Source organism: Panthera onca, chromosome B1, assembly GCF_046562875.1.
Source record: "Panthera onca isolate mPanOnc1 chromosome B1, mPanOnc1 haplotype 2, whole genome shotgun sequence".
Lineage (NCBI taxonomy): Eukaryota > Metazoa > Chordata > Mammalia > Carnivora > Felidae > Panthera > Panthera onca.
In genome coordinates, this window is record NC_138342.1 from 35,876,680 (window position 1) to 35,902,531 (window position 25,852).

Below are 25,852 nucleotides of genomic sequence, written 5' to 3' on the forward strand. Positions count from 1 at the left end.
TTAGAGTTATATATTTTATAGGTGCCTGATAAGCCTGTATTTATAGGTGTTTTATAAAGATTGTTTTTGAATGAATGAACTACTATTCATCCAGTTTTCTTTCCATTGAGGATGAAACTCGGAAAAGTAGTAAATTATCTTTAAGTTTATTTATTTTGAGAGCACAAACACACACTCACACACACACATACACATGAGCAGACGAGGGGCACAGAGAGAGAGAATCCCAAGCAGGCTCCACGCCTATCCTGGAACCCAATGTGGGGCTTGATCCCATGACCATGAGATCATGACCTGAGCAGAAATCAAGAGTTGGCCGCTTAACCGACTGAGCCACCCAGGCGCCCCAGCAATAAATTATCTTTAAATGTGCAAGCAATATTTCTCTTTCTATTTGCCTTTATTGCAAAAGGCTTTTCTTTAGCATTCTTGGAAATTATACCAGGAATAGCCACTGATTTTTTTCTCAGAAACTGTCTATGACCTTCTATGTCTAAGTATCACATCTACCTTCCATACTCCTCAGCACTCCATTTATCTCTATTATACTGCTTCTCCGACTATACTGGAAGTTCTTGGAGGGCAGGAGTTTAGCAAGTTTTGAATCCCTGCTGTTTAATGTGACATGTGCTCAATCAAATGGGTTGAATGAACAGTTGAAGAATAGGAACAAGGAAAGGTCTTGGGGAAGAAGCAGGGGTGATATGCATTCCCGCAGATGCAATGCTGCTAACAGCCATAAGATCAGGATTCCTGTTTGGATGGGACTTACCGCAGAGGGAGGTATCTGAGATTCCAGAGTATCAGCATGGCTTTGGTTAAGATTCAGTTCCAGTTGAATGTATTTTCCAAATCCTCCTAAGGCTGTTGGTCTGAGAGAAACTGAAGATAAATGAGTCCAGTGGTTCTTAGTAAGAGAATTACTGTCCTCTGGGGTGGGAGCATTCTGGAAATTATGGGAATGTGTTTTTTTTGTTTTTAATATTAGGGGCAGGGTCTCCTATGTCATTTAACAAAGTTGGATCCAGGGATGCTAGATGTCTTGCCATGTGTGAGAGAGCCCTGTACAATAGATACATATCTATCCTGTACAAATTTCGTATTTTCTTGGCTTTGAAACAAACTGTATCTGATGTATGAACACAGATGCTTTTTTTTTTTTAATTTTTTTTAACGTTTATTTATTTTTGAGACAGAGAGAGACAGAGCATGAACAGGGGAGGGGCAGAGAGAGAGGGAGACACAGAATTTGAAACGGGCTCCAGGCTCTGAGCTGTCAGCACAGAGCCCGACGCGGGGCTCGAACTCACGGACCGTGAGATCATGACCTGAGCCGAAGTTGGACGCTTAACCAACCAAGCCACCCAGGCGCCCCTTTTTCTATTTTTTTTTTTTAAATTTTTTTTTTTTTTAACGTCACAGATGCTTTTTAATGAGGCTTTCATATACAGTTTACTTTCCAGGAAATGCAATTGAGGTGTAAATTGAAAGGAGTATTGTATTTTGCTGTTTGGAAATGTACCAGAAGTTATTCATCATTTCAGAAAATTATGCCATCATGCATTGTGCCTGTTGTACCCAGTGGTGGGGGCTTCTCTGTCCCGGTGCAGGCATCAGACCGCTTCAGTACATCTGCTACTATATCATGTCCAAGGACTTCCATAATGAAATATGTATGGTTTTTATAAATTAGTATCCTTTCATTTCTTCCTCCTGCTAGAGTTATTAGAGTGTATACTGAGTTTCTGTGTGAAGGTAGGTTACATAGTTATGAAAACCTTTTGATGAATTTCTTAGCCAGAAGTATTTTCAGTCTTTTTTTCAGATTTTAGAAAACTAGTGAAGTACATACACCTAATATAATGTAATGGTCTCTGTGGGATATGGGACCTAAAACCAATTACACTGATTTTGTTGTAGCACATATTCATAGTAGATGGGATACATAAAATAAATTATTCGCATCAATTCAGGTCGGGGATGGGGCTGTGTGAGATTAGGAGCCAAACTCTGATAAAAGTTTTCAGATTTCAGAGCTTGTCGGGCTTTAGAATTGTAGAAAAGAAACTATGGAATGAGTGTATTATCTCTGTGTGGATGGATTAAAGTGCCTATGCATTTCATTTCAGGATAGTAAAAGGGATATTAAAATATTTGGCAGAAAAGGAGATTTAGGATATGATACGGTTAGGGTCCACTGATACAGTTGAAGAGACTCAGACTTTTAACTAACCATATGCAGTGAATCATGGAATGAGTTATGACTTAGAGTCTGAAAAAATTCCCTAAGGCTAGAGTTCATTCATAAAATATTGAAATGTACAAGCCAGGTTATTTATCTCTATTTGCTTTTACAACAAGGGATTGCACTCAGGGCCACTGGTGCTTTGTTGATATGAGAATGTTATTTAGTCCTCTAAAATATGAAACATAAAACAACAGTTAGAAAAGCCAGATGAACTCTCCAGGTTGTTAAAAAGAGGTTTTGTCCTTTTCCATTTCCCATAAAAGCCCAGCTGTACCTTCTAAAATTGGAACTTATTCATGTGCTCTCCAGGTGCCAGAGCATAAAAATCAAATGTGGAAAAGCTGAAACAAGATATTTCAAAAATAGAAACAGGAAATGGGCATAGGGAAGGAGGTAAATGAAAAGTAAGTAAATGGAAAGGTAGAAAGGAAAGAAAAAAAATAGCCATATGGAAAAACTTTTATGGGGTAAAGTACACGTGTAATTTTATTAAACAGTGAATTTATTGGATAAGAAATGATAATTGTTTTAGATAGGTTAGGTGCTCGGGTTCATCCATCCAAATTATCTGGCTTATATTTTTACATGTAAAAACTCAAATTTGTGAGTTTTTATCTGGCTGCACTCAAAGCCAGTTAGTAGGAAGTTTGGAATAAAGTAAGATCGACCATTTCTGAGTGCGGTTTTCTTTGCACACTGAGGACTTAGGCTTAAGCAGAGACTCTGAGGATGGGGAGAAAGGACACACCTGAGATATGGTTAGAAGGGCATGCAGAAGTACTTGTGGGTGTGGTAACCAGGTAGAGAGCGACAAAGGGAGAGGACAGGGTTGGAGAGCAGAAATTCTAAATCTGCTAAAAAGATTCTTCTCTTGGAAGAAGTGGAAATGATTAGAAAGAAGAAGATGAGGAATAATGAAGTTCTATTAGATATTTGTGCTTAGGTAACAGAAGCACACCTTGTTGGCAATGTCTGGTGGGCATGTGGACATAAAGGAAATAGTCCAGGAAGTAGCTTTGAACCATCAATATATTTTCATTCCAAGGTTCCATTTCCCTAAAGGCAATCTATGTATAATCAACTCCAGAGAGTTAAAGTTCTTCCCATTTGGAATTTTGGGTCCCAGAGAGAGGTGAGCTCCAGAGAGTTTATTCCTGGATGGCGCTTTACAGGAATAAGAAGGAGCAGCCCCTTTGGCGAATTTTCCCTAGTGACTCAGAGTTGGTGGTGGTAAGCAGCATGAAGTCATTCAGACCAGGTTAAATAAACAGGTGAATTAACTAGAGGTATACATGGGTGGATATTATGCCAGGCCTCATGACGAGCCAAGAGCTGGAAATCTCTGGGAGTGAAGGAAGCTGTTTTCTTTATCTTGTTCACTGTTGGAAGTTCTTAGAATTGCTATGCTCTATTTCCAAGTAATCTTGTTGGGCCAGCCAAAGGGCAGGGTTATATGACCCACTGCACACTTGGGTAGAGCTGTTGAAACATACACTCTGTAGAGGTTCACCCAAGGCAAGCAATTTGAAAATATGCCTGCTGAATGCCATTGGCAAAACATTCTACTGGGAATGTGGAGGGCGGTGGGTCCCGAGAAGGTTGGGGGAAATACAGCAAGGCAACAAATTTGCAAAAACATACTGCTGTGTTAGAATGTTGAAATATTTTAAGAAAAGACTGGATATGGGCTTAGTTGATTACCTTTACTCTTAGTTCACCAGATAATGAAAGTAAATATCACTGTTTATAAGGGAAATTTTTGTCTCATTCCTTAATTTTTAAATTCATTCAACAAGTATTTTTGGAATACCTTCTAAGTGCCTTCCAGTGATTGTTCCAGATGCTGGAATATAGCATTTATCACAATAGTTTTGAGTCTTTGATCTAGAACAGCTTACAATGGGAAGACAGACTATAAGAGATAAATCATTGTGATATGAAAAAGATTAGAGCAGGTTAAGGGAAATAGTCACAAATTTTATCTAAGCTGGCAGGGAAGGCAGAGTGACTATATCATTTACTTCCTTTATTTATTTATTTTTTTATTAAAAATTTTTTTTTAACGTTTATTTATTTTTGAGAGAAAGAGACAGGGCATGAACAGGGGAGGGTCAGAGACAGAGGGAGACACAGAATCTGAAGCAGGCTCTGAGCTGTCAGCACAGAGCCCGATGCGGGGCTGGAACTCACAGACCGGGAGATCATGACCTGAGCCAAAGTCGGCCGCTTAACCAACTGAGCCACCCAGGTGCCCCTACTTCCTTTTTTTAAAAAAAATTTAATGTTTATTTATTTTTGAGAGCAAGAGAGAGCAACAGTGCAAGTGGTGGAGGGGCAGAGAGAGAGGGAGCCACAGAATCTGAAGCAGGCTCCAGGCTCTGAGCTGTTAGCACAAAGCCCAGTGTGGGGCTCACACTCACAGACCACGAGATAATTTACCTGAGCCAGTCGGACACCCGACTGATTGAGCCACCCAGGCACCCCCTCATTGACTTTCTAAGGGAGGTATTTCGAGTATGGAAACAAGCACTGTTTAGTAATTCTGTAATAACAGATGTCAACTGGGACTATCCCAAGCAACCTGGACAGTAGTCTGGTCACCCCACATCATGATAGTGTGACATAAACAAAGACCGGGAAAAATTGGGAAGCAGGTGATGTATTTATTTAGGGGAAGTGGTCCATGAGGAGGGAATACTTGAACCCTTCTGCACAGACTTTGGGCATTGGGGATTTATAATTTTAGAATTTCTAAAACAAGAAGAGGACTCCACCGTGGCATTGCCTTTCCTAGGAACGGCACCTTACGGACTCGCCACACGAGGACTGGCTGACCTGCCCTGTCAGAGCCTGACCACTGACGTAGGTGATTGTCATTGTCAGCGTAGGCATAGAAGGATTGCCAGTCAGGAGACAACCTTTTCCACACTGTGGTCACAGAAAGATGGTGCTAAGATGAGGTCACTTTGTGAAAGGCTGAGCTCACCTTGTGGCTCTGTTTTGAGAAGCCTTTTCTGTCTAGACATGTGGCTCAACCGAAGCCTGAAGCTCCTGTAGGGTAAACTGCTGCCTCTTCCTTCTGGGTGTGACCTTTGCCTCACACATGAGCCTCTGCTTCTAGGTGCCCTCAAAGAGCTTGGGCTGCCCGCCCTGCGGCTGTTGGCTGTCATGGCTCCGTTCGCTGAGCACAATGCAACTGCCTTCCTGTGGCTACCTCTTCTCCACAGGTCTTGCTCAGCTAGGTGGGATCATGTTCTGTTAAGAAACCATATTCTGGGGTTAGTCAGCTGGGGAGCCCAGCAGCTGGGAGAATTTGGGCGTTATGGCATATTAGGTCCTCCTCCTCCTCCTTCCCTTCATCATCATAAAGTACCCATGGGCACAAAGGGATTGTTCTGGATAACAGTAGCCAACAGCACATTAAGATGAAAAGCTGTTACTCACTGGGGTGTACTTTTGCCAGACATTAAAAACCATTAGGCATTAAACACTCAAATTTTCACTCACGTGTGAGACAGGTATAATGCTATTAGGTTTATCCCTGGGAAGTTTCTGAGACTCTATCATTTCTGACCTACAGAAATGACATTTTCATATGGGTTTGGACCCAAGAGTTTACAGGCAAAGAAAGTTCAGGGATGTTAAGAAAAATAAACTTACCAATGTTGCACACCTTGACTCAGAACTGGTATTTTAATGCCAGCCAGTTGGCTTCCGGGTCTATAGTCCTTGCACTTTGCCTCCCTGACAGCTGTGTCCCATATAAAATAGATGAATTGCTTCTTTCTTTGGAGAGCTTCAGGATAGAGCGCACAGATGCAGACGCATTCACAGAGCCTATGAATCCCCCTAATCCTGCAGAGAACTGACCCACTGCTGGAATATTAAGACCTGAGGGAGAGACCCTAATACGCAAGCTCATAAACACTAAGAGGCCAATGTGAAATCAGAAAGAAAAGGGGAGGTGGGCAAAAGAGTCAGTTCGGAGGGAATCCTGTTAAGAGAATATACAGGGACATTGCTCTGATGTGGATGTGAAACAGGAGCCTGCCAAAAGCTGGCACCAGTTCCCAGTGGGGGTTCCTCACACCCCAAGTTCTTCAAGAGATGTCTGAACCAAATAGGCTGGGAAACTAACTGTATTCTCCTGCAATCAGACCAGAACCAGTAATGGGAATGAGACTGGGAACTAAGGAACATTTCTCTGTTTCTCTGTCCTTCCAGCACCCTCCAACCCCAAACTCTGCTTCTGTTTTCCTCTGGATATCTGCATTTCCTCTTTCCCTCTTTTACAAATGGCTTTCTCTGTTTCTTCATGTGTGAATAATTATCTGAGAATGACTCTAAATTTCAGTGCCCACAGACACTGATGAGAATCACTGCATGAAGTTAGAAATTCTGCAGAGACAAAGCCGAATGATTAGGGTTAGGTCAGAGGTCTCCTGAGGCCAGGGAGAGGTTCCATGCACACTCCCTAAAAGGGGACATAGTACAGTAGGCAAATGGACTTGTTTCCAATAATTGGTTTCAAGCCAAACTGAGAAGCTAGAGAAGTCCACTTTCATATTTGCTTATTTTCCTCTTCTGTTGTGTCTGTGCTTAGTAATCTTCACAGTCTACCCCACAATTGGGTCTATCTTCCCTCTTCCCAAGCTGTCCCATACCACAGGAGGCTATATACTAGCTGTGCTTCGGGTAATAGTTTTCTGAGTTTGCAAATGATTACATATTTGGCTGCCAACATATCACCTGATTGAAAATTAAAGTTTTTTTTTTTCTCACTAAGAAGCTATTTGGATGATCATTTTGCAAATCGGCTTCTTCAGATCCTATTTCTTTGACCCAGTGTGAAGGACACAGCACGTGAGAGCCATCGGAAGCTAAAGCACGAAACGGATGCAAAATCTCACTATCATGACTTCATGATGAGTTGAGAGGCACCTGGACAGCAGAGTAGAAGGTGCTTCTCAAGATTTTGGTCTCAGCTGTCCTTGGTCATCTTTTAGATTACAGAATTTCAGTTGATGATCATTGCCTATTTCTAATAGGAATAAGAAACCTGACCAAAGAATAAAGTTGATGATGCTAGGTCATTTTCTGTACCCCCTCATTGATACTTCTTTGGAGTGTGTGTACTGTGCTGGCTGAGCGTGGTTGTTTTGTTTTGTTTTGTTTTGTTTTGTTTTGTTTGTTTTGTCTTTTGAACAGATGCCTGTAACAAAAAGTTAGCTGGGTTTTAGGGATGGCTAATGTCTCTACGGGCTGCAGAATGTTATTAAGGCTTGATTGCAATCTCCCGACATGATAAAACTGAATTAAAGAACAGGAACTGCCTGCTTGGCAGCGCTGAGGGCAGTTGGAAAGCTCAGCAAGGAACAGGCATTAAGGAAGAAAGAATGCTGACAGAAGCTGGGCAGGCAGACAGGGCTATTTAATTCAGAGGGGTGGGTGTTAATTAATTTATTTTGGGTGAGGGAGATCTGATTTCTGAGCTAGACTACAAGCTGTTGCTGGTGTAGTTGGGGACAATATCCTAACAGCTGTAGGAATATCATCCATCGTCTGGGTGGCTGACCTCATATCCTATCCATCTTCCTGTGTCCAGGCTCACCGTGCTGGGTCAGTTGGATGCCAACAGCTCAGTTTTCTTACCCTTCCATGTTACTCTTGTCTTTTGCTTGTCTCTGTTTCTTATATCTCCAAGAACTCCCCTGAAGCCCCAAAATGATCCATGAAAGGAAGAAGGTAGAAAGAAGGAAACCAGGAGTGAGTTGGAAGTTACCACTCCTTCTAAAATGGCATATTTTTCAATGTATGAAATCTTGGCTTCCTATCCTTTTAAGATGGGTCAACCGCTATTCAGAAAAAAAGGTTAGTCATTAAAATTCACCAAAGCAAATGTCAGGCTTGCAGCCTCCTGATTTTCTATCTGGTCTCTGATTTCTCACTGTGAAAAATTACTTTCTCTCAATTCCATTGTTTCACATAACAAAGGGCACATCTAATGATGTCTTCCCACATGCAGTTCCATGGAGGCGTTTATTATAGTAATTAATTTTTCAAAGGTAAAAAAAATGGTATGATGTATTATGAAATACAAACAGAAAGGCATGAAAATTTGGGGGTAATGTTTTAGAAGTTATTTTGATGTAGTGGGAAAAGCACTGGGTCTGGGTACCAAAGCTCTGGTCCAAGGAAGTCCCTTAAAAGTCTAAGGAGTCCTGTATATATTTGTTAAAACTCATCAGTCAGTAGCACTAAAAGGGTGGATTTTATTGTGTGTGAATTAACCTGTATAAACAGAACGTGAAAATCTGAGGAATAACTATATTTAGTAAGTATGAGGATAAAACACGCTCATCTGAAAATACAGAAACGCACAAAAAAGTAAAAACTAGCCATAACACATCAACTGTTAAGATAATCACATATCTATGTTTGGTTACAGTGAGGTGAATTAATGACATTGTGCTCTTCAGGGTCCTCTGTCATCACTGGGCCATGCAGAGCCCCTCATTTCCTGCTTCACGTCTTCTCACTCTTATCTCCCTCTTCTGTCTTATGTACACATACAGAATACACTTTGATTTGTATCACTCTTGTCAAATTTGTAGTGCTGCTTTGTGCATGCATTTGTTTTTATTCTGCTTAAATTGTATGTTAGTGTCTGTAGAACCCATTCAATTTCTAAATTATTTCAGTCAATACCGGTACTATGTATTAAAGGTACATGGAGTTACGTGTGAACTTAGCTCATTGATCCCGATTTCTACATAGCGTTTACAGGGCTATTGTTTCCAGTTTCCCACAACCCCATACAATATTGAAACAAACCTCCTCATACATGTCCCCTTAATGGACCTTGAGGTAACATCTCTAGGTTATATAATTCTGAGTGGGTTTCCTGGGTCTTGGGATCCAGAACGGTTGCATGAGTGTATACACCCATCAGTAATTTTAGGAGGCCTTCAATTTTCCACATCCTCCAACATTTATGTATTTAATTAGTTTTCTGTCTGTATTTTTTTAAATATAAATTTTCTTTTGTAATTTACTTTTAAACTGTTTTACTGTGACTTTTTTATTATTTAAAATAATATTCTATGTTGTATTCAAAGCTAGACCTTAATTATTGGACTGTTGTCATTTGTTTAGCTGGTAGCCTGTTTTGTGATATACTTCTAAGATAGGACATAAACAAGTCTACAGTTAAGGCAACATAATTATCAAATTAATAAGTTGAATCACTGATATTTGGACATGGGTAGGGATCTACTTCTTACCAGTGGTGGAGTATTCCTAAGTGTAACTCTTTGGTTAGAGGAAACTAATGAAACTTTGACTGTATTAAGAGAAATAATTCAGTCGGTAAAATGATAAACTAAAGAGAAATGGAAACCTGCTTCTGGAGCAATCCTGTACAGGATACGTTCTGACAGTTAAGTTGCTGTGCATGCATTTAGTCAATGAAATAAAAAACAGCTATCAGGTATATCATGCCTCATATGTAGAGGAAGACTCATTGGCCAAATTACCTTATGATAGAAGATATTTTTAAAAAATTTCTCCATTCAGGGGCTCCTGGGTGCCTCAGTCAGTTAAATGTCAGACTTCAGCTCAGGTCATGATCTCATGGTTCGTGGGTTCGAGCCCCGCATCGGGCTCTGTGCTGACAACTCAGAGCCTGGAGCCTGCTTCAGGTTCTGTGTCTCCCTCTCTCTCTGCCTCTCCCCCACTCTCTCTCTCTCTCTCAAAAATAAATAACATTAAAAATTTTTTTAAAAATTCTCCATTTAGCCATATGTTTACTTCTTTATATGCTAAACTTCCTTGTATGTTTTTTTTTACAAAGTTGAATAAAATTAAGCCAACAGTTATGTTAAATTCTACAGTGATTCGATATTTTCAGGTGTCTGATGTGCGTATTGATTATTCTTCCATTACTCACACCATATCTGATACAAATACTCCAGTTTTTTATTGAATGTTAGTCTGATACTCTGAGAGCATCAATGATTTTCTGTACACTGGTTTTGGAGAATTCAGTATTGGCATGTTGAGCAAGAGAGTTGATATTAAGAAGTATTTATTTTAGCGTACAAAAATGAAATAGATCTGTATTCTGGTTAAGAATTCTCCTTTGAAAGAGTCTTCAGCTTTTTATACTGAAGATTTTTTATGCATATAGCATACATCATGATTGACATAAAAGGAATACTAGAATTCCTAGTGTAAGAAAAAGAAAGATAAGAGGGCTGGTCATGATTCTTTTCTAAAATGTAACATTCTGCATTTGTCTGAGATTTTGTTAGACTTTTATATAAGGGCTGATGAGGAAAACCGAAAGAGATGAAGTAACCATCAGTGAAAATGTTCTTTTTTGATGATAGGATATTATTCACTATGCACTGTGCTAATCAGGACACCACAGTTCAAGTCATTTGTTTGTGAAGGACAAATATATTCCTTAATAAGGGAGCACAAAGCAGACTGTATACTAGGACGTGCCTCACTTTTTCTTGTGTATTTACTCAGAACAAAGAGGATTATTTTCTGTGAAGAACATTATTTTTTTGAGTTACTGCCATTTAAGCACACATGATCGCAGAAACCTTGGGAACTTTTGGAGGTTAAGGTATTTATGTTCAAATCACTCTGTGTTGGTGTTTGAACTGGATGTCAACCTGGAGAGGAAGAAGTAGAACAGACCACTTTCTGTGTCACTGGAGATTAGCCTTGTTTGTATTTGTATAGGCAGGGCCAAGGGCAATGCCGGGTACAAGAAACCTCTAAAAAGTATTTGCTGAGAAATGAATGGGTTGGGAAGTTAAGCAGTTGAGTTTGTGAGGGACAAAGTGAAAATACAAAGATGGGGATTGGTTTTCTGGCTTTCTGAAAGGTTAGTGGCATTCAGCTTCAATTCACATGTTTCACTTATGTCAGACTTAGACTGTAGATGAAACTCAGATGTTTCATTTATGTAGGACTCAGATTGGTGGGATAAGCAATGAATTAGGAATAATTTTATCTCATCGTGCCTCATTTCCTTCGGTCTGGAGGTTGGATATATTAATATTTACCTCCTATCTTTATTCTTTTTCTGAATTATTTTAAATTTATTGTATGTTGCTATATTGTATACATTTTTGTAGCCTTCTTTTAGTCCCTATGAGAATTGGGTGAATATAAATTGAAATAATAATAGCCGTTTTGTTTTAAATCAAATTAGATACCCTATTAGTAAGGCCTCATAAATTCATCATTAAGCAAACATTGATAAACATATGAGAGGTTATTATTAACACACCTTCTGCTCATTACTATTTTTTTAAGTTTATTTTGAGAGAGACAGAGACAGCACAAGAGGGGGAGGGGCAGAGAGAAAGGGAGAGAGAGAATCCCAAGCAGGCTCCATGCTGTTAGTTCAGAGCCCAATGTGGGGCTTGAACCTACGAACCACAAGATCATGACCTGAGCCAAAACCAAGAGCTGGACTCTTAACCGACTGAGCCACCCAGGCGCCCCTCTGCTCATTACTATTTTAAGTGAAATAAAAGGTTATTTTCCCCCAATGTAAGTCACAGCTAATGCACTGCCCCAGCTCCTCATTCTACATGTCCATGTTAGAGTTAGTGCATGACTCACCATTTAGTACCAATGTACCCATCTGTAAAGTGGGTGTTGTGTAATCCCCTATTGTCAGGAGTGTTATGAGATTAAATCAAACAGACAGTGTTCTCTGTGTGTTTTACCCAGTTCATTCCTTCCCACCCTTACCTTGCTGGTGGAGACTTCCTGTGATGTACCTATCATGTATGCTGTGAGATGTACTCAATACTGGCAAGAGAACATCTTGGGGATTTCAGAGATGCTCCCTTCTGAAATATCTGAAAGACCTGAGGATGTCCCCATGGAGGGGTGAGAGGAGCCAGATTCAGTGGCTTTGACCCCACAGTGCCAACCAAATGGAACCAGAGTCCTGGGAAGAGAACAGACAGGCAGAAAAGGAGGAGGATAGTGGGGAGATGGGAGTGGCGAGGAAGAAACGTTGGATGCCTCTCTGAGGCTGACTTTATTGGATAGAAAGGTGACCCCATGCTGATAGCAAATAAATTAATAGCCCATCCTCTGGATCCCAGTGTGTTCCAGACCTCTAATAAGAATGCATCCTTCCTGGTAATGAAGTTCTTTCTTGCCTGTGCCTCTGGATGTTGCACAGCATTAAATAAAAGTTACATGTACATGGGAATTGTAGCGTATGCCCATATTTCATTGAATCTAAGATGCTGTCATCTGGAGGATGCATCCTTATTTTATGAACCACCGAGAAAGAAAAAAAAAAAAAAGCCCTGCTAATTTAACCATGGCATGATATTTTAGTATGGCTTGGCAATTTTAAACATATGGAAAAGGCTCTTTCAGATGTATTTATATAGATATTGTTCTCATATAGCACTCTTAAGCATACATATAAAGGCAAATAAATACAAAATAAATTGATTAGGATATTCCTAAATGTGTTTGCACTCAGTTTGAGTCTTGTTAACCACTTTTCCCCTCAGAGTCATTGATGTGTGTGATTTTTCACACAAGTCCTTCCTGCAGTCAAAAGCATTGGTGATGCAGTGTTTATTAAAAGTGTACTTTGCTATTGTCTTGGGTTTTCTTAAAAAAATTTTTTTTTAATGTTTGTTTTTGAGAGAGAGAGACAGAGCATGAGCAGGGGAGGGGCAGAGAGAGAGGGAAACAGAATCTGAAACAGGCTTCAGGCTCTGAGCTGTCAGCACAGAGCCCGACATGGGGCTCGAACCCACAAACCGTGATCAGGACCTGAGCCGAAGTCGGACGCTTAGCCAACTGAGCCACCCAGGGGCCCCAGTGTCTTGGATTTTCTTCCAAGCCAGTGAAACCAGTCTATAAGTTTTAATGTGCAGGCAGTTATGTCATGACTGTCACAGACTGATCTGAGGGTCAGATGCCCACCAATTTCAGAGATGTTAACATGTGAGAAAATGCACATCTTAGAACTGGTAAGACCCGGCATAAATCCTCAATGGTGCTAAGGTGCCCAGATCCGTTTATGAAGTACCTGAAAAGCACTCTGGGTTGAGCCTTTCACATTTATGCAATGGTGAACATATGATTCAGGCTTCCACAGCCTGTGAAAATAAATGATTCCTAAATTATAGTAGCTCAGAGCCTCCAACAGATGGATGGCTGGACCTCAGGGTCCCTTGCTCCAAAGCCTCCAGAATTATTTCAGGAGAGGGGGTTCAGTGAGTCTCACATGGGAAACTGCACAGCATCATGTGGCATGCTCTTCCCCTTTGGCTCATGCTTATCAATATCCATTGGCCCCCAAGCTGCCTGGACAGGTCTAGCAGATGTCAGCCGCTGCCCCTGCCCTTGTGAAGCCACAGTGTCGGTGCCCAGGTTGTTACCTTCTAATGTTCCAGTGATTGGATTATTGATCTCCAGAGTGTCAGGGATGTGGCAGTTGTCATGCATAAGTGTGGACAATGGTTTCCTTAACTCCTCATCCTATTTTACTCCCTGGCTCTCAAAGCATCGAGGCTTACCCCTGGAGTCCATTGAATCTTCCAAGAGACTCCCAGCTTCCAGAGCTAATGGTGGGCAGTCAATATAAATGATTAACGAATTTTTATTTCGTTTCTAATATGACATATATTCATACTGGAAAAAAGGTTCTTTATGCAAACAGAGCAGATCAAAGCCAAATCAGGTTAGTTTAAGAGTTCCAGGTTTATATATACAAAAGCTTTGGAAACTGCATTAACTCATTTGCAAAAGACGATGCAAAAAGAGATATCTGCAGAGGACCCCCTTTTAAATGTGTAATAGATACTTTGGGAGATTTAACTGAACCCTGTGCTCTCTGGGGTGGTGTGCCTTTTCAGCCACAGAGCTCATAATCCATTTTGCATTATGCCTTCTCTTTAAGGGAACTTGCCTGGTCTTGTGGACCACTTGTGTGCTCTTACAGAACTTTCTATTATATCTGTGGACTTGAAACCACAATCCCACAAGGAAAACAGAAACTCTAGATCTCTGAACGAATGCAGTTGTTTTTTTTTTTTTTTTCTGTCTTGGCTCCCTGTTTTTCTTCTCTTGCCAGTTTTAACCTTCACGTCAGACAGTAGAATCAGCAGTCCCCTGTTACCCTGGCAACGGTGGTAGGCTAATAGAATTGGGTTGTCCCAAGGCTCCATTCTGGCATTATGCTTTTGGAAGAAAAACAACAACATGATTATGAAATACAATTTGTGGTAAATTTATGGCATTTATTGGTAAAAGATAACGTATGTCAAATTTTCAGTGATTCAAAAAAAATTCAGCCACAGGAATAAGAAAGGAAGTGTGTCTCAGGATAAGGATTTCTTTAATATATATTTTCCAGTCAGCTTTGCATGTTTCTCTGGATATTTTATTTTTTCATCAACTTAAAACTAATGACTAAGAAAAATTTAGCAGGGTAGTCTCTCAGAGCATTGCTATTTACCTGAATAGATTTAAAAATCTGTAAGGATCTTTTACATTTTCTGCAAGCACATTCTCCTGGAAAAATAAATCGCCACTCTAGGGATTTGCATGGGATTTACATTCTCATGCTACCACATTCAGCATTGATGTTCTGTTAAAATCCACTGCTGATTTGAAAAACTGATTTTAGTTTTCTAGGCTGATGTTTCTAAGACTGTGACTCTATTTCTCTGTTCTCTTATTTCTATCCTGATTCTGGAAATATCTCAGGGATGAACTCTGGTCTTTATGATACTTAGCAGGATACCTTGAGTATCTCTGGATCTGATCCAGTGTTTTTAATGCTTTATTCATTAATCTTTATTCTCAGGTGCCACATTCATTCATTCTATCCAATCTTTTCTCCATCCCATGGTAGTTGTATTTCCTTGGATGGTTCCAAGCAGAATTGTGAGAAGTAGTATACTTCCCATGTGTAGGATAAATGTATGCATAATTTGGTTCATTGATTATCTCTTTATTGGGAATTAAGAGATGTTGAATCCGTCCACCAATATCCTGGAGTAATAATGCAGTTAGTTTAAAAATCTTTCTACCGAGGGGATCCTGAGTGGCTCAGTTGGTTAAGCGTCCAATTTCAGCTCAGGTCTTGATCTCACAATCTCATGGCTCCTGAGTTTGAGCCCTGCATCGGGCTTTGTGCTGACAGCTCAGAGCCTGAAGCCTGCATCAGATTCTGTGTCTCCCTCTCTCTCTCTCTCTCTCTCTCTCTGCCTTTCTCCTCACACTCTGTCTCTCTCTCAAAAATAAATAAACATTAAAAAATTAAAAAACAATCTTTCTACCGTAAGACGTGTCTTATGGGTATTCTCCATAGTGACAATCTGATTGAAGAAGGATATAAAAGTGATTTTTCTCCCAGTTTGAAGAATCTTAGCCACACAGTACACATGAAATTCCTTATTCAGGGGAAAAGAGTCAAGTCCTTGTTTCATGCTTGAGAAACATACTTGCATAAGCCTGAGCTTATAGCTACTTGGTGCTAAGTGGATTGGATGTTTGAATCCCTTGGCTTTTATAAGCTGAAGGCAGCCAAGTCAAGTTTTTAGCACTAAATAGGTAAACTTGATTTATTTCTCTTTGATTTTCTTTCTGGGACTTGGATTCTATAGGCAGAATACACTATTTACTCTGCCATCCAACAATTTGTAATGTAGTGTAGATGGTGCCTTTAAGGACACCAATAACTTTATAGGATGAAGATATTTTTGCCTGAAGAGTAAACATTATTTCCCACCTCACATATGGACCAGAAGCAGGACAGAAAGAGATGGAAGTAATCATATCAGTGGTTAGTTACCTCTCTCCTAGAATGTGAGGTCAGTTTGTTCTGACATTAAAATCCAACTAATTTTAATTCAGCAAACATTTTTCTGAGCACTGTTTATATACAAAACACTCTGCAAGATACAGAGGGGAATCAAAGAAGAAAATTGAACTGTTAAAGTCCATTCGGGGAAGTTGTTTCTCTGGGGACTCTTTATTGATCTTCCTTCATCTGTGGTTGTGCTAATTTTAGAGAGTTTATATAATTATCCAATGGAAATGCTGGGCTGCATGTTGAATCCATAGCTGGGCAGCGTGGGATTCTGACACAGCCACGGCTGCTCAGGATCCATAGTGACAGGAAGTAAGCCAGCACTGAAGCCTTCTGCCCCCAGTACAGCATTTAATATATGATGAACTCTCAGTCCAGAGATGTAAAGAGTGAACAAGGCTTTGGAAACTGGAGCCCTTCTCCAGGGTCTTAGTGATGACAGACTGGTTCAGCCTTGAAGCCCCAGAATCAGACGAAAAACAGAATGGGATTTCCTTGACTTCCATCAATTAGTTTCATCTGGTTCCATTTTCTCACTATCCTCCAAAGTATATGTAGCTAGTTCAAGTAACTGAAAGAATTTATGGTTATCATTTGTTGAGCAGCATGCTAAGCAGTTCATATACCTCATTTTGTTTAATCTTTTCAAACACTCTATGCAATAGGAACTACTATCTGACATATGAGGAAACTGAGGCTCAAGGTCACTTAGAGGGTGGCTGATCCAAGATTCAAACCCAGAATCATGTATACCCACAGCCCCCATTCATAACTAATCTATAAACTAAGAAAGCCTGCATCTTTCTTGTTATGTAACAATAAAATAGTCCTGTTTTCAAAGAATAAATTCTTAAATGCACTTAGTTTCTTCTCTAATTAGAAGCTCTCTGTGCTTCAAATTAATATTTGAACTGTGAATTTTGATTTGCAAAGTCATGTTTGTTAAAAAGGGTTCAATATTGTATATGCTGAAAAGTTTCAGAGACAGTTTATTTTCCCTATTTCACTGATGGTTAGTAAATCTCCTTCCCCCTCTAGTCACCATGTAGTTAGAATATAAAAATCAATAGGTTCTCTCCATCCAAACAGAAGTTCTGAGAACAGTACTGGGGAGTGAGTCATGGCTTATTGCTTCTCTGTTGACAAATGTTGCTGGAGAAAAGACAATTACTTTGTTAATGACTGTCAGAGTTTCTGCTTCACATTCAGTGACCAATTTTTACTGTTTTGAAGACCAAAAAACAAAACAGTGAATGTGATAGTTATAAAATAGCAGCAAATGGAGACATGTGCATATTTACTATGATTCAAGGGAATCTTAAAAATTGTGCTCCAAAAGCCAGGAATATGGTTAAAATTATTTTTTACCATGTAGTGTTAATCACACACAGAATGGTATGTGGGACAATATTTGGAGATGGAATGAGTGAAAGAATAATTAAATTTTAATGTCCTGCTTTCTCTACAAATAAGGAAATAATTAGATATTCTACTTAAAAAACCGACACCAACAAGAAATATCCGGGCTTAGCTCTAGCTGCTAGGTTATCATTTCTACTGGGAACTGAACAAGGGGCATTTATTTTGTCTTTGAATTGCTCATTAATTGTATTTTCCAAAGTAGTTCTAGTTTGGTTAATACAACATTCTATCCTCTATTTAGATTCTAGAATTTATAACTTACTATTTTAAAGAAACAGATGCCCATTGGTGTTAAACTTACGAGTATTGGAGATATTTCTATATTGGTAATACGGTTTATAAGTTTTTGGTTCAAGTTTTGAGGGGGTTGCATAAATTAAGGATTAGGTTAAAAAGGAAAAGTCTTGTTAGTATTGTCCTTTTTTTAAAAAAAGTTTATTTATTTATTTTGAGAGAGAGAGAGAGAGGGAGGGAGAGAGAGATCATGAGCAGGGGAGGGGCAGAGAGAGAGAGAAAGAGAAAGAGAGAATCCCAAGCAGGCTCTGTGCCATCAGCACAGAGCCCAACACAGGGCTCGAACCCACAAACTGTGAGATCATGACCTGAGCCGAAATCGAGACCCAGATGCTCAACTGACTGAGTCAACCAGGTGCCTCAGTATTGTCCTTTTGAGAAGCGCTTTGTAGGATGGAAGTCATGGTTATTTTCAGCCACTCTGCTTTTATTTAGTTCTTTGAACAAACCTGCTGTGTTTTGGTCTCAGGGCCTTTACACATGCCACCACAGCTGAGGAACTATCTCCAACTACTCCTGCCCACCTCAAGCCTTTACGTGAGCAATCTCTTCTACTGTCTCCTTTTCAGAGAGGCTGACTGTAACTATTTCATCTGAGAAGGCTCCCTTCTTTTATCATTTCTTGTTATACCCATATCTTTTTCTTAGTAATGCTTATACTTTTTATTATATCTGTATTTGTTTATTATACGTTATCTATTTCTAAAGGCACGGAATGTGCCTGTTGTGTTCACCTGTATAGATCCAGCAACTCTCTGATATTTATTAGGGGTTCGATAAATATTGTTAAATGAATAAATGATTGGAAGAGTACATCCAAAGGAAGAGATGAAGGAACTTCTTTCTGAAGGGAGGATGCTAACCTGGCAAAGTGATTTAAAAATAGAGAAAAATAAACTGATTCTGGGAAAAGGTGGCTGATGGAGTAGTTAGAAGTTGCTATATTAACATCCAGCAGCTGGGAACCAATTGTAAGCAGAATAAGAGTGGAAAATGCTGCTAATAGTATTGATGTCTTTTATTGGAGATGACTGGAAACTTGGCTATTTCAAGGAAATGGGATTATATGTTAGTTTAAGATACAACTACATTGAGCTCTAGCTATTTTGTTTAAGCATATGTTACCAATAGAAGGCATGGGCATACTTTTACATATCTTTATATTTACCATAGTGTCTTACCGTGTCTTATCCTTGGGTGGCACTCAGTAGATACTGATGGAATACTCATTGCCTGAATAAAAGAATAGTTACAAAGCTATCCACTGAAAAGAGCACCTTAATTTTTAATTGTTTTAATCTTTATTTTTGAGAGAGAGAGAGAGAGAGAGAGAGTGAGCAGAGGAGGGGCAGAGAGAGAGGGAGACACAGAATCTGAGGCAGGCTCTAGGCTTTGAGCTTTTAGTACAGAGCCGGACGCAGGGCTCAAACTCACAATCTGTGAGATATGACCTGAGCAGAAGTCGGACGCTTAACCGACTGAGCCACCCAGTGCCCCTAGAGCACCTTAATTTTCATTTTAGCTTAAGATAAGTATGTGAATCACAGTTATCAAGGCATATTCTCACACCAGCAGATACCTCCTTATACTTGTAGCAGGCTGGTTTCCAGTTTACAGGACTTTCAGTTCATCCATAAAAGAGAGATGACTTTTAACTAATATCATTATTTTAAAATAGTATGTAAATATTAGATATGAATACATATGCATGTGTTTATGTACATACACACACTATGTATTTTTAATATATATATTTAAAATATCACAAACTTTGAAATCATTTTATTGAATTCTCTCTATCCTTCAAGTATGTTTATTAACTGCAATCTTGTGTAGCCACTGTCTTGCCTTATTCAGGCTAAAATTAGTGTTTCTATCCAAAGGACGCATAGTGTATGTACACACCATCAAAAACACATTGAGCAATGTGTTCCAGATACTTCCAAGCACAGCTCACTAGGGTAGATATTGTTACCTTCATTCTACTGATGGGAAAATTGAAGACTTGAGAGGTGAAAAGAGTATTTTCACTGAGGTATGCTGGAATTTGAACCTAGGTTTCTTGACTTCAAAATCCTGTTCATGCAATATAGCACTCTGTCCAACTCAAACACCTAGAAAAATGGGGGTGGGAAAGATTAAATGGGGAATTCAGGACAAAAATTAACTGGGACAAGCACAGAATTTTGATTTTTTTTTCTTGATTAGGCTCATACTCATTCCCTACCCTATGGTGTCTTTTAAAGATTTGGACATTTGGGCATAAAACTGAATTATTTTTTCTCTTCTTCCCCAATAAGTATTTCCTCACTTATGTTCTCTTTTTGTGTACTTTGACTACATACTCTTTTACTTTGCCAAGTTAAAGCCCCTTTATATTGTCACTTAGCTGATCTCATACTTGATCTTTCCCTCTCTCTCCCCCTTTCACCCTTCATCTCTCCCTCCTTCTTTGGCATTATATAGAATTCTCTAATATTTGCTCTCTAATTTGATTAGCCAGGAGGTAGAGGTTTCCATTTTTCTCCATCCATCTTTTTCTTCAGTGAGAGCTCTATATGAAGAAAATATTCGGAATGAAAGTCCTCAACAGTGTTCAAAGTTGGGAAACTATAACATCACCGAAATACTACTTTTCGACTTGACAAAATAAACGTTGTTGAAAATTGGTAATATACACTGTTGGCATTGGTTAGAGACGGTAAAATCGGAACTCATATGCGAGTAGAAGTGTAAGGTATACAACTTTTCATATCAGCAATTGGCAATTTATATCAAAAGCTTTGCATTAAAAAAATTCTTACCTCATCGATTTTACCCAAAGGAATTGATACTAAGGGACTACTTAGATATATGTACACTGATTTTTGAACAAGAACATTTAGTGCAGCATTATTTTACTAAATATTTTAAATAATTTAAACATCAGGCAATCCAGAAAGAGAAATAAAACGTGGTACAGCTAGTGGAAAGACTTTTAATATACACATCAAATTCATGTTTTTTCAGAAATATATAGGAAATGACTCACTATATAATGGTGAATGAAAAAAGCAAGATGTTGAATATATGAGAGCACATTCAGGACTGATAGATGCCCTAACAAACAATCCTTAAATTTCCACCTCCACTGCTTAACACAATAAAGGCTTAGTTTTTGCTCTTAACATAGTTTAGTGCGGGGCGGTGATGGTTGTGAACCTGTGGCTCTGACAAGCTCAGTATATGGCTTCAAGGGTCATCCAGCTAGCAGACTGGGAAGGAGGAGAAAGGGCGTGGATGGGGCACTCTCTCTCTTAACTGCCTTGGTCCACAAATGAGGCGTGGCTTTTGTTCCCATCCCATCAGTGAAAGCTAGCACTTGTTCCTTCTCCTCTTAAACTGCAAGAGGCTGGGCGATGTAGTTTTGTGACCATCAGAGCATCCCGTCTTCATAGGCACTGGGAGATGTTTCACAAAATTATTAACATCTCCAGGGAGGTGATTTGTGACTCTTCTTTTTTTGTGTGACTTTATTCACAACATCGTGCTATTATTGTCTGAATTTTCTAAAATAAAAGTAAATTAAGTTTATATCACATAAAACTATACATTAAAAAAAAAAAAAAAACCTGAAGTGCAGTATGAGGGCCAAGTGTGGATCCTCTCTCTGGAGGCGCAAACAGGTTGGGACACTCACCACAGTGTATGTTTTAATATGGCCCTTGTATCTTTTTTTTTTCTGAGAATTAATTTTTTTTAATATATGAAATTTATTGTCAAATTGGTTTCCATACAACACCCAGTGCTCATCCCAAAAGATGCCCTCTTCAATACCCATCACCCACCCCCATCAACCCTCAGTTTGTTCTCAGTTTTTAAGAGTCTCTTATGCTTTGGCTCTCTCCCACTCTAACCTCTTTTTTTTTCCTTCCCCTCCCCCATGGGTTTCTGTTAAGTTTCTCAGGATCCACATAAGAGTGAAAACATATGGTATCTGTCTTTTTCTGTATGGCTTATTTCACTTAGCATCACACTGTCCAGTTCCATCCACGTTGCTACAAAGGGCCATATTTCATTCTTTCTCATTGCCACGTAGTACTCCATTGTGTATATTAAACCACAATTTCTTTATCCATTCATCAGTTGATGGACATTTAGGCTCTTTACATAATTTGGCTATTGTTGAGTGTGCTGCTGTAAACATTGGGGTATAAGTGCCCCTATGCATCAGTACTCCTGTATCCCTTGGGTAAGTTCCTAGCAGTGCTATTGCTGGGTCATAGGGTAGGTCCATTTTTAATTTTTTTGAGGAACCTCCACACTGTTTTCCAGAGTGGCTGCACCAGTTTGCATTCCCACCAACAGTGCAAGAGGGTTCCCGTTTCTCCACATCCTCTCCAGCATCTATAGTCTCCTGATTTGTTCATTTTTGGCCCTTGTATCTTAAGAGATTCTTCAGTCACTCACCAAAGTGTCAGAAAATGCACTGAGCATGGTGTTAGGAGGTCCGTTCTGTATGCATGGGTGATTTGGATATAATATGCATTAATGCAGATCACCAGGACCTCTTTGCCTGATCTGGCTCGCTTGGAAGATTTTCCATTCCTCCCTCATTGTCCCTTATGTTTCCTTCCAAAATCCTTCCCTCTGAGAGAATTTTCAGCTAGCGGAAGTGGGAAGTAACAAGGCAAATGTTCTCTCTTTTCACAGTTTGTTAAAAAGTTATTCTTTAGCAAAACCACTTGTGCATGAAGATGTGTATTGAAAATGCATCTTATACAATGCTGACAAAGTCGAAGAGATTATTTCATAACTAATATTAAAAGCTCCATGTTGGCAAGTAGCACGTTCACTGCCCTTTTGAAAGATCACAGTGGAAGATAGAAGAAAGAAGCCCTGTGGGAGGACTATGACACGTCCCATCCTACACATTAGATTCCATACTTTATCTCTGGCCTCCACTCTGGACAGCGAATTGTAGAGATACTCTTCTGTTAAAGATCCTTTTCAACATTCATCATTGGCTTCAAAGTTCAGGTCTTTCGTTTCCTTGCCCCATACTTATTTATTGTTTCATTACCTGCCACTTTCTTGCATTTGTCCTGTTAAAGAGTCCACCATGGCTGTTTAATATTTAAAGGCTGGGATCATTTGCAGGTTTTAGTTTAAAGGTAACCATAGCACATGCACACACATTCATTATTAATAGCAGAGACGCACTGTAAGTTCTTAGGAATCTTCTTTCGATGTTAGTTTCACATGGGTGCTGCTGCTGCGAGAATGAGGCTCTGATATTGCTATGTGGCAAGGGGACTAATGCAATAACACTGATCCAGAGATTATGTGAATTGTTTATGTGGGTGGAAGTGATCATGCTAAAAAGGGACATAAAGCCAGAAAATGACAGGCCACGGAAAGTCCGGTTTCGGATCGCGTCATCTCACAGCGGGCGAGTTCTGAAGGAAGTGTATGAAGATGGGCAACCATCAGGCTCCCTGGATTCTGAATGTGCCAGCATCTGTGGGGTAGATGGACTGAGTGAGTCTGATGGACAGCAAAACGGCCACATAGGATCAGAAGGTGATGAGTATGAGAGCGACCAGGATAACTTGCTGGTGTTAGCGAGGGCTGCCAGTGAGAAGGGTTTTGGTACAAGAAGAGTCCACATTTTAAGCAAAAATGGCACAGTCAGAGGCGTCAAGTACAAAGTGAGTGCCGGCCAAGCTCTATTTAACAATTTGACCAAAGTATTGCAGGTAAGTCAATGCACTTTGCTTTTCCCGGGCTTTGTTCTTAACTCACCATCTCAACACCTCTGTGCCCTCCAGTTGAAAGCAAGCTTCTCTTATTCATGACTCCTACATACTTCATGAGTCACTCCCCCATCTAAGATATTGTCTCAACAGCCATCGATTAAAAAGAGGGTCATTATGCTTAGCAAATTAGATGGATTCTCAAAGTCATATTTCTAAGTGGTCTTTTCTTCCAGTGTGCAGTGACTAAAACAATGTGTCTGTTTCTTTACCAAGATGATGGTGTTCAAAGCATCTGAGCACAATTTAGGAGTTAATTTTTGGTTTATCACCTTCCAGATACCAGATTAGCACTTATCATCACTTGTATGGCTTTTAAACCAGAGAACATTGAGAGCTGCATTCAGTGGTGTTGGATTCAGTTGGAATGTTAGGAAGCTGTAAAGACAAACTTCGACTTGCCCCTACTACTCTGGGGGTTGCAGCTTTTATCTGAGGTGCCTTTCTTCATTCATTTGCCCATGGGAACTCTAGAGTAGCACTTGAAAAAAGTTATCCCACTGTAAATGTATGGAGTGAGATCCAGATCTTATAGGAAAAATGTTAGCCTTTAAAATGTGATAGATTCTGCACAGTAATGTAGGAATGCATTATTCAGGTCTGGAGGCCTTTGGCAATGATATAATGTTTAGACAAGTTTTTGAAATTGCCCAGAAGCATTGGTAAAATGATTTTCTGTTAAAAGCAGGGATCATTATTTCAGGAATAGAATTCATAATCACTATCATTAAGGTAGCAAACCAATATTTTTCATTATAATACCATTCTGTATTATTTTCAATATTTAAATAAAATCTCCCTGATGAATTATCCAGTGCCTCTGCATTATAGACAGATATAACAGTGGTAGGGAGAAAGGATAACCAATAGTATTTTATTATTTTTCATTTCAAAGAAGTATTTGGAAAGATCACATCACCAGGATTAAAAAAAAAAAAGAAATTAAAGGGTAAAAGCAGTTAAAATCAAAGGTTATTTTCATATGTAGAATTTACCCATGAAAGATTTCACTGATTAGGGATGAGGTGGGAAATCAAAAGTTAGAAACTGATGACTATGTTTGACTAATCTGGAGATCTTGTATAGACTTCTAAAATAATCTTAGTGGCCTCTGTGTTTTATCTAATGCAGAAATTATTATTGTCAAAGTATAAGCCAAGACTCTGTAATAAATGTAAAAATGTTTGCATTTATTGTGATTAATTTAGCTTTCGATTGAGTCATGATTTGAATTGCTTTACGATCTGGAAGGTTATTTACAAAACTTCTGCACCAGTTATAGTACTGTGATTTGAATTTATTCGTATCTCCCCCCAAAATTATTATTTATGGGTAAATACCTTAAATCTTCAAGAGAAAATGTTTTTTCTCCCTATGGCTTTGTCCTGAAAGAGCTTATAAATTCACATATAGGAAATAGAAGAAATTCTCTAATCAGATGTTATTACTACATTACTTTATAAGAGTTAACTTGTATACTTTTCAATGTGTAATTCCATCACCCTTTTTCTTTTGAAAAAAAAAATCCAGTGAAACTCATTTTTTAATAACTTACCCATATTCCATTTACCCTTTGCTTCAAGAGGACAATAGTGATTACTAGCAGAAGTCCCTCAAAGACTGGTACTTAACCATTTTTATTTCTAGCCGGTCCTTCTTTCTGTATAATGTGGGCAAAGTAATCAGCATATTGCAAGTATTCACAAATTTTGGCCATCATCATTACTTTTATCATCATCATCATCACCATCGTCATCATGGAATGTTCTCTGATCTCTCCAGGACAAAACATAAGTTAAAGGAGTTCCTCTCTTGGATGGGGGCTGCTAGTTGTGCTATTTCAAGGGGCTCCATTCACATCACTGTCTGTGTAAATAGCACCCCTCAGAGTTGTGCAAGACAACCTATGCAGCATTATATAGAGAGCTGATTTGGATGCTTGCTGCTTGTTAAAGGATAGGTGTCATAAGGAGTGACAAATGTCTTAGACATGTGCTTTAGGGTGACTGAGTAGGTTTCCATAGGCATCCCACAATGCAGTAGCAGAGAAGCCCCGGGGACTAAAAGCAGAAGTTACCATGAAGTTACTTCTATACATGGTTATGGGACCAGATGTGACTCTTCCCTGGATATCTGTATATTTTCCACATCCCTTAGAAAATAAGCAGCAAACCTAACTGGATGTAACTGTGATGTAGCAATTTCTCTCATGGA

The 25,852-nt window shown here is 39.3% G+C and overlaps 1 protein-coding gene across 3 annotated transcripts in view; it reads left to right on the forward strand.

Moving 5' to 3' along the window:
• The window catches only part of GRXCR1 (glutaredoxin and cysteine rich domain containing 1), a 308,046-nt gene that overhangs the window by 157,233 nt on the left and 124,961 nt on the right, over nt 1–25,852 (forward strand). Inside the window, exon 1 of one of the 3 annotated variants that reach the window (XM_060655141.3) lies at nt 23,056–23,581. The exons of the other annotated variants lie outside the window; for them this stretch is intronic. Within the exon in view, the coding sequence (XP_060511124.3) occupies nt 23,072–23,581 (510 nt within the window). The 5' untranslated portion in view covers nt 23,056–23,071. Of the gene's footprint in view, nt 1–23,055; nt 23,582–25,852 lie in introns of those variants that run through there. 3 annotated transcript variants of the gene reach the window in all.